The sequence below is a fragment of the Haplochromis burtoni genome, unplaced genomic scaffold (assembly GCF_018398535.1).
Source record: "Haplochromis burtoni strain Fernald_Lab_line unplaced genomic scaffold, NCSU_Asbu1 Contig_192, whole genome shotgun sequence".
NCBI lineage: Eukaryota > Metazoa > Chordata > Actinopteri > Cichliformes > Cichlidae > Haplochromis > Haplochromis burtoni.
The window spans coordinates 791,933-801,952 of NW_024582553.1; the positions used below are offsets into that span (position 1 = coordinate 791,933).

Below are 10,020 nucleotides of genomic sequence, written 5' to 3' on the forward strand. Positions count from 1 at the left end.
TCCGGTATCTATAAATAGAGAAAATATGTCTTACCAGTAACTGCGATGCAGTTTACTCCACTGCTACTGACATTTCCAAACACAGTGAAGAGAGTGAAATTGTATCTGGTTCCACTGGTCAAATCTAACACTCTGTATTCTTTTTCAGAATTACTAATATTGATCTTGCTCCCATTAAATGCAAGAATGTAATTGTCGATGTTGGGGACTGTTTTCCACTCCAGAGTTATGCTGGTCTCATCTTGTCCATTTTTCTTAAAGTCGTCAGCATTACGAGGAGCTAGAATAGAAAAACGCACAAAGAAGAAACTGTAACAACATTTTCTGTCAGAAACAGAAACATGGAGCGAGGCTTCAGTTTCAGTATTTTTATCTGTCCTTTTGAAAAATATTAGGTGAGCTACACTCTTCTGTTTCTGAGAAACCTTAAACATCATTATAGAGCTCTGCCCTTGTTCATGTTGTAGAGGAGCATCAACTGTGGAACATTTTAAAGGACTATGACTGTTTTAGATGTTTTTAATCTGTTAACCTCCACCAGGTTAGCAGTAAGCAGTCTAGGATTATAGGTCGGGTTAGTATTTGACATATTCAAATTGGAAAATTTGACAAATGTTTATGTTATTATTCTGTAGGATGTATTCTGGGATGTTTTTAACCTTGTTCCACTCCAGTGGTATACTCATCTCATTTTGATGCACCACAGTCACATTATTAACACTTTGTGGAGCTAAAGATAACAGAGGAAAGTGGCTTTGATTAAAAACAACACACAAAAAACAACAACAACTCTCCATCAGCAAAGTTTCAAGTACTAATGAGCCGGTCCATCCTGGTTTATCTATCTATGTTAGAGAAAATATATCTTACCAGTACTGCGATGCAGTTTACTCCACTGCTTCTGACATTTCCAAACACAGTGAAGAGAGTGAAATTGTATCTGGTTCCACTGGTCAAATCTAACACTCTGTATTCGTTTTAGAATTACTAATATTGATCTTGCTCCCATTAAACGCAAGAATAGTAATTGTCGATGTTGGGGACTGTTTTCCACTCCAGAGTTATGCTGGTCTCATTTTGTCCATTTTTCTTAAATTCTTCATGTATTACGAGGAGCTAGAATAGAAAAACACAAAAAGAAGAAACTGTAACAACATTTTCTGTCAGAAACAGAAACATGGAGCGAGGCTTCAGTTTCAGTATTTTTATCATGTCCTTTTGAAAAATATTAGGTGAGCTACACTCTTCTGTTTCTGAGAAACCTTAAACATCATTATAGAGCTCTGCCCTTGTTCATGTTGTAGAGGAGCATCAACTGTGGAACATTTTAAAGGACTATGACTGTTTTAGATGTTTTTAATCTGTTAACCTCCACCAGGTTAGCAGTAAGCAGTCTAGGATTATAGGTCGGGTTAGTATTTGACATATTCAAATTGGAAAATTTGACAAATGTTTATGTTATTATTCTGTAGGATGTATTCTGGGATGTTTTTAACCTTGTCCACTCCAGTGGTATACTCATCTCATTTTGATGCACCACAGTTCACATTATTAACACTTTGTGGACATGTGTTTTACCTATACTATAACACTATTGAGCCTAGCTGATGCTCTCCGATACATTGTATAACATGACGCCGATATTTTAGTCCACAAGAGCTGATTTAAAAACATCACAAAAAACACACAACAACTCTCTGCATCTAGCTAATAAAGTTTCATAGCATGGTGTCACTAATTAGGTACACCCGGGGTACCATTCTCAAAGCACTGCTAATAATGGCAGTATCCATAGTGTGAGATGCCAATATATCTTTATAACCAGTGGTACTGCGATGAGCAGTGTGACCTACTCCACTGGCGTTACATAGACAAAATTTCATCCAAAGCACAAGATGTTCGAGAATAACCCGTGAAATTGATAATACACTGTTGTATACACACATACTCCTGCAAGCATACATTAATACCCAATCAACTTAGCATCTTCATGTTATTTACTTACTCATCTAGCCACATAGAACAACTTCACTAAATGACGCGTCATATCGACTCTTCGCTCGTACCCATTTACAATGCCCACAAGACATAAATGACATACTCGTAATTAGAATCTCGTCTTATACCATTCTTTAAGACGGTGAGTCTGTTGTATTGCTATCACCACCCATAGAAGCGTCATACATTCCTATAAATGCATGTGCTCATCATCGACATCTCGATTCTCCTTCTGATCTCCATATTTTCATTATAACTTCCCATCCTCGCAATGTGTCCTACGAAGTCTGCACAGATAGAATAACACAAAAAGAAGACACTGCTAACAACAAGTGTATCCCAGAGCTCAAAATCATTGCGCATTTTAGGTAATTTGTATGTGAGCATCTAGTAACATAGAGACATTCTCTAGATATGCTTCAAGGGCCTGCTCCACTAGGAGCGCTGTTGCCACAGCATAGCCTATCTAGCGATCCCATCTCGATGCTTGGACCATGTCACACTCTAGTACGGGGCGACTAAGAGAGTGCGACAGATAATGGATAGATTAGTTATGTCTGCCAACCAGCGAGTCAGAGCACAAGTGTGACCTCCATGGTATCTTAGGGGCCTCATTCGAAGATTGTTATTGATTATCTTTATCTCAGATTTCTATTCTATGCTTATGCTTCTATATTCTATATTTCCTGACGGCTACGCGCATGCGATTGAATGCTGAGGATGTGTTAACCTACTGGATCTTTCACACGTAGCAGAAGATATAATTGTGATACAACTGTTCTAGACGAAGTTATGTGCTCAGCAGTGGTCCATCATCGCTCTACATGACGATGGGATCTGGAAAACCAGATGGAGATACCCTTTCTCTCTTGCTTCCGATGCCTGATAGCCAGTATCGATTTCCGTACTCCGTGACATTATAAAATGGCGAGAAACCAAAGAGAAGTGTACCCAAATAATTTATGGTAATTCCCAGTAGAATCTGAAAAATATTCAGGTGGTAAAGATATACAGATATTGGAATCCTGCACAGTGGTAAACCCGCAGAATACCTCCAGCTTTCATACCTTCGACACTGTGTCTGAATATGTCCAGATGCTGTCGAGCGAGAGTGACTGATGTCGGTGCTCGCATGTTATCTAGTGGGTATAAGACTACTAATATATGCTCCTATAATGAACAACAGTCAGAAACATTCACTATAAGCCAAAACTTAATGGCACACGGTGCTACAGATAGTACCCTGTTTTATGCCTGTGATGGAGATGGTTGGTTTGCCGGTATTTTTTTGTGGTGTGTTTCTTCTTTAATCAAAGCCACTTTCTCTTCTGTTTATCCTTAGCCACATAATAGTTAATAATGACTATGGATTGGATTCCATAATATAATTGCAGAGCGCTAGCAGTTATCTTAATCCGGGCTGTTCTATACAATATATGTGACACATTAATAATACGAGTGATCCAAAGAAGACTCTAAGTTGTAGGTAAGTAACAATCTGTTATTAAGACCTATCTGTGAATGTCATGGAGTTTTTACCTAGTTATTCTCTATCCTTACCATGTAAGACATACTTCTTTGTGTCCGTTCTCAAGTTTTATACAGGCAATATCAAGAATTATGCGGTCAACACCTTACTATACCCGACCGTGGTCTGCACAAAAATGCCAACCGTACTATAAACTAAGTGTCAACATGTGTTTCAAAATGAAAAAGTCCAGAAATTCCTTCATGCCGTTTTCAAACAAGATTTTGATTCTGTTCCTGTTAGTCTTCTGTACACGTAACACCTAGTATGTGGTTCACAAAATCCAGTTTAACTATAGATGCTTTAAAATACATACAATGAAGCCATTATGTATTATAAGGAATCATGCTCACTTGGCGGTCTTTTGACTGCACTGTTTCCTTTTGTCGAGGGTAACCTACACTGAGCTTCGCTATCTGATCACCATCAAAGTGAAAGGTAAAAAAAACTTACCCAAAGTAGACTCAGGAAGACACAGAGCAACAAGTGGTCTGAGATAAGAGATAAAAGCTTCATCGTCTTCAGGACTCCTAACTGGCACACATACTTTGAACTTGTTCAATTCCTTTGTTTTCCCCGGATAACCTTGTAGCTGCTATTTTCAGCACCTCTGCTGGTATGTTGACAAAAACCACACTTAAGCTTGGCAAAGAATTTCTCTGACCTGCACTATGATAACTTTAATTCAAAGTTGTTGACTTTTAATTCTTAGCTACATCCTCCTCTCGTAACCTCTGGTCCCTTTTCATATTGGCAAGTGACTAAGTAAATAACTGCTTCTCCTTTCTGGCCTTGTACAACTACAGAGACCTTTGCCCCGCCTGTTACTTCCTTATTAACGGTCATGCTGTGCTGCTTGTCAAAGGTACGTCAATCAAGAGCATTTGCCTCTCTTACATGTTTATTGGAGGTAATTGCTGCATATCAGCTGCTATTTATCTGTTCATGCTTGTGGCCGCTTGTGTGCCTTTATTATGGGCAAATAAAAGATGAGACGTTTTTGTTTATGATCACAGGTAAAGTTGTGAACTGCTACTTTGAATAAATAATATTTTTGTTGTTTTATTTTAAGAATTTCCAGTTTTTTTAAGGTTTTAAGTAAAATCACTGTTTAGGTTCCTCCGCTGATTGCTTTCACAGCAGAGTGGATCTCCTTCTTGTGTCTTAGCACTGTCTCAGAAAGTTGTGATATTTATAGCTTCCTTGTGGTTGATCTCAATAAGGAACTGCGAACAGAAACTTACCCTCATACTGTTAACTGCGCACAAAGTCACAACAGTCTTTATGGTGTTATATTTTGAGTAGCGCTCAATAAAAGTGCTGATATTTCAAAGAAAATTGTTGTCCACTGTGGAAACATGATGGGGAAGTTAGGATTCATATATGATAATAGTTTTCCTCATCTGTTAATATGGAGTCATTTCAATTTTTGAGCTTCCGTGTTATACTGAGGATAAAGATAGCTCTTTTTAAACAAGTGCATGCATTGACTATTCATAGTTAAATAACAGTATTTTATTATGTAGGGAGCTTTCAGCACAATCATTTGCATGTTATTAAGACTTGTGAAAGTCTTAAAAACAAATGCACTTCTGTTTAGCATGGTGCTTGAGTTTCATGACGCTTTTGCAAACCACATTCTGCAGCTTTCCTTTAATATAAGTGGTGGCAGTGCTCTTCTACCACAATTAGAGCAGCCTATTCTGTTACAATAGTTTGAATGGCAATAAATGTGTCACCTGCATATGCTATCGTGACAAGCCTCACTGAATCTACTTCTCAAATCTTTCAGCCCTAACCGCATACAATAGATGCAACTTTTTACCTCTCTGTGTGAACACTTATATGCTGGCCTTTGTTTCACTGCAGGAGGATAAAGTTTTCATGATGATGGTGAAGACTACCATCAAACACATCAGTGAAAAGCTCTAATCTCCCTCAGTGTAGGGATCAAAGCTGCACTGGAACAGCTTCACAGAAAGTACTAGAACTTTGCTCATCTTCCTTGTTCAAATCACATCCTAAAAGAGAATCGGGAAATATTTTCAAACCACATCCCTTGTTCCAGTAACTGGAAGAGATAGTTGCCATGGTAAAGTAATAAATAGCATATATTATGGCTCCTAAAACCACAAACGCATTTATCAGAACTCTACCCTTAACTGTAGGGGGGGGGGGGGAAGCAATGCATGTTTAATGTTGTGAAATATGTTTACTATCTTTAATTGTTTTAGCCGGTGATCACATTGGTAATTGATTTACAGAAAACAAATATACTCACTTGTACAGTTTAGACTTGGTTCAGTTTAGAGCACTCTCAAGCCATTGTTCTCAGAACACAAAAAAACAATGTGTGTACAGCACTTTCCTCAGTGCCACCACGCTGTGACTAACTGAAGTTGTCCAACACAAAATTGCTAGCTGCTGGAATGTGTGCCTGATCTGTTGCTGCAGTCTTGGATGTCCGTGAGAGAACCACCTCTAATGCAACTATTCTTGGTGGAAATCTAACTAGACAGAGATACCCAGATTAGTACTCCAACCTGTACTTTAACCATTGTTGAATCAGCACCCAGGCCCAAGCTGAAACAGAGAGACACAAGACAAGGGGATCTGGGACAAAGAAAACACTTAGCATATTAGCTTAACTACATGTTTGGTGTGTTTGGATGCCAGGGAATCAATTGCAGTGTATTGTGCAGGGGTATATTAAGAAAACAAATAATCTAGTGAAAACAAAAGTAAAGCTGTAATAAAAGGAAAGCCAGAAAAATATGCCAGGTGCATGGAATAACACAACTGTATATAAATAATCCAAAGAGAGACGTGTCCCGTTTCAATACAGTGGTTTGCAGCAATGAAAGAATGGGGAAACATAAAAATAGAAGTTGTAAAGTTGTAAAGTGTACAGAGAAGGGGAAAAAATTAAAAATAAAGACAGGAAGTGTAGAACAGACGTATAGAAAAAACCTCAAGCCATCAAGTATTTGTATAAAAAAATTATAATAACTTCTGCTTTCTCTCTCTCGCTCCCTCTCTCTCTTCCATTGTGCTCAGGTTAAAGCCTCTGCAGGAATCATTCCGACCACAGGGGCGGCGCTGCACTTCAGTGTATCTCTGCCATACAACGACGACGAAGAAGCAGAACCGGACGCTACTTGTGGCGTAAACAATAAACAATTTTGTGCTGGGAAGATAGTGACATTGCGGTCACGTTGGTGTCACAATAAAAGGTAGGTAACAAAATGGTAGGGTGACACTGACCCGGAATAGATTTATAAAACTTTATTCATAGTCTGGCGTATCTTACGGTATATTAACAAGCACTAAATTGCTGCAAACGTAGCTAAAGTTAGCTAAACTGCACCCTGATAGCATCAGCAGGTATTTCTTGTTTAAGTGGGTACAAAAAGTGGTGTTTAACCGAGCAACAGTCTTAATAACATGTACTAACGTAACAACCACCTGAACCCAATCGTTTGATGACACACGGCGGCAGTGGGGCAGGTGTTTCTCTGAGCTCTTAAATATCAGTTGCAATGTGTTGCTGGCTGATAAATACGTGCTTCGCTAAAACGAGCGCATTTCACACGGAACGTCTTTGCTAGTTTGAACCCGAGGAAGAGGCGGTAGGCGATATTTAACTTTCTTTTGGGCTTACTTCTAACACGAAGGAGAAATCACTTATTGTTGGCACTTGTCTCTATTGTTCTTTCTGTCTTTTAAGCACAACACTAGCTGCATTCGTTGGTTTCTTTTTCTGTGTTGTAGACATGCAGTCTGCGGTGAAACAAAACTTTCATGCAGAAACTGAAGGAGATGTCAACAAATTGATCAACCTGAAGTTAAATGCATCCTACGCCTACCTTGCCCTGGTATGATTCTTGTAATTGTAACACTAATACCTAGCAGTATAGTACCTGTATGTCTCATAATCTGTACTATATATTTCTAGATATCATTATTGTTTTTTGTTTTGTTTCTCTTTTTTAGGGTATGTATTTCGACAGGGATGATGTTGCTTTGCCAAACTTCTCCAGTTTTTTCCTGGAGCGTTCAGCCAAAGAGAGGGAACAGGCTGAGAAGCTGCTGGAATACCAGAACATGAGAGGCGGACGAATTTTGCTTCAGAACATCTCTGTACGTCCCAAATGTTATGGGTGTCCTTTTAAAGATGTTGTTGAGATGGGTGTATTTGTTGGTACACACTACCTTTTTTTTTTTTTTTTTTTTTCTTCTTCTTCCTCCAATAAAGTGTCAACATTTTGTTCTAGAAACCAAGTAAAGAAGACTGGAAGGGCGGTCTGGATGCAATGACCTTTTCCCTGGAATATCAGAAAACCTTAAATACACGTATCCTTGATGTGCACCGCAGAGCTGGCAGCCATACTGATCCCCATGTATGTCTGGGTTTTTTGTTTAGTTTTTTAAATATCTAAATATAATTCTTGTGCTATTAACACAAGAAGTATATTTGGTCTAGAATATTTGCGAGTGTCATAGTATGAATTATTTTACCACTTACTCATCTAACTTCTCTTGTAGCTGTGTGACTTCCTCGAGCAGCACTTCCTCGTCGACAGCCATGACACCATCAAGAAGCTGGGCGACTACATTGGCAGTCTCACCCGCATCACTGCGTCTGAAACGACCGGTGCTATGGGAGAATACCTCTTTGACAAGCACACTCTGTAAAAGGTCCTGGGAGAACAGTGAAAAAGGTCCACATTTCAAAATATACAGAGATAGGCAAAGGCAATAATCCACACTGTACGTCCTTTCCCATTAAAACTTTACAAAATTGTTACAGTCAACCACAGGTATTATCCAATTGCACTAGACCAAGTTAAATCGAAATGCCTCAGTTTTTCTTATAAAGAAAAGAAATTCAAATGTGTTGGGGAAATTGTTCTCATAAATGTGGTGCTAAACACTACCGTTTTTCTAAGCTGTTACAATGAGTAACTTGTTCATGTGGATTCCGTTTTTTTATCATGTGTGAAACCTTCCATTGTCATGTTTCAACCCACAGAACATTTTTATAAATGAACAATTTTTGAAGAAGGAAAAACAAATGGACATTTCAAACATTCAATAAAGTCTCATTATGCTGAAAAATCTCTTGTTTGTCTTTAAAAGTCAGGTTCGTGTGTGTAACTGTTATTTTCAGTTGCTCTGACAGGTAGTTATCTGACTCGTCACAATGTCTGAGCACATTATCTAGGTCACGTCTGCACGAGATAACAGTGGGCACATGCTTACTCCCAGTTGGGTGGTGCTAATGCTGGGCTGCTGGAGAGTTTGTGGTTAACGATTTCCAAGCTGCTTCTTGGTTAATTATCTGACAGCAAAGATAAGTCATGTGACTTACGTCAGAGTGGATCCCACACAGGCATGGGTCTTAGGCTACGTCCACACCTCAACAGGTATTTTTGAAAACTGAGCTTTTTCTATGCTTTTGAGCCTTTAGTCCACACAAACTGCATTTTTGATCACTGAATACTGATATTTTTAAATACTCCTGCCATGGTGAAGATTTTCGAAAAACTGTTTTTGCGTTTAGGTGTGGACGAGGAAAACAGACTTAGTCACGTAATGCCAAAGGTGTGCACCTTGACGTCATGCTGTGCGCCACATTATTGTTTACATGAGATGAATTTCTACAGTGGCGGATATGGACAAAATGCTGTTGCTCTTACTATCTGCAGTTTTTACATGGTTACATATGCATACTCAATTACTGTCACTCCATTTAAAAAGACAGAGGCATTAGAGTGAACTTCTCCATTTAACAGACGCTCTCAAAACACAAATCCCAACGTTGTCTTTGGGTTTGAATATTTTTTTAATTAAATTTATGCATGCTGTATGCATTTTGTTCATTCCTAAGTTGTGAGTCTACACAACAGCTAAAATACAGTCTTTGGTTATTAACATTTGAAATTATGAAGGCACTTGAAAAGTAACACAAAATTAGTTGCCTTTCCAGAAAAACAAAAAGAAGTACTCAAGATTTGCATAAAACCCTGTTTACTCTTTTCCTCCCAGGCTTCTAGACTTCTGATTGGCCATTTCTACACGGTTAGGATTTGGCATGTTCTTCACAGTGTTTGACTGCGTCTTTTGGTGTTTACATGTGGACTGAGGTATTTTTTTCAAAACCACATGTGGATAGAATTTCTTTTAAACTAAAATGGAAAATTTTTCTTTTCAAAAATACCCGTGTACGTGTGGACGTAGCCTTACTCTGTTCAAGTGTCATTTTGGTTCTAGTGGTTTGAGGTAGAACACTTGACAGATTAAGAAACCACAAGGGTTTGCACAGATTTTCCCAGGTTTTCACCAAGTGTGAAAACATTCGTAACTTGTGTTTGTGTGGTTTAATGTATTGCAGCATAAAATGTATTTTTTATTAATAAAATATCCTGAAATGCAGAGTTCTTTTAAGTGCCCGCCCTAACTCTATGTAAGGCAATTATGTCATGCTCATCTGT

General features: G+C 38.5%; 2 protein-coding genes across 3 annotated transcripts in view; one reads left to right on the top strand and one right to left on the bottom strand.

Moving 5' to 3' along the window:
• The window catches only part of LOC102298667 (protein tyrosine phosphatase receptor type H), a gene marked incomplete in the record, with an annotated part of 27,888 nt that extends 19,728 nt beyond the window's left edge, over positions 1–8,160 (bottom strand). The window contains 2 exon segments of the mRNA XM_042226006.1: positions 35–280; positions 8,052–8,160. Of these exon segments, the coding sequence (XP_042081940.1) occupies positions 35–280; positions 8,052–8,055 (250 nt within the window).
• Positions 6,608–8,591, top strand: zgc:56095 (Ferritin, lower subunit-like). 2 transcript variants are annotated; one of them, XM_005935477.3, is made up of 5 exons: positions 6,608–6,759; positions 7,298–7,401; positions 7,520–7,666; positions 7,801–7,926; positions 8,072–8,591. In XM_005935477.3, exons 2-5 carry the CDS (start codon positions 7,300–7,302, stop codon positions 8,219–8,221), a joined length of 525 nt encoding a protein of 174 aa, XP_005935539.1. In that variant the 5' UTR covers positions 6,608–6,759; positions 7,298–7,299; the 3' UTR covers positions 8,222–8,591. The 2 variants fall into 2 exon arrangements, with proteins under 2 accessions (XP_005935539.1, XP_005935540.1); XM_005935478.3 differs by lacking the exon at positions 6,608–6,759 and adding an exon at positions 6,802–7,155.
• The last annotated feature ends 1,429 nt before the right edge of the window (positions 8,592–10,020 follow it).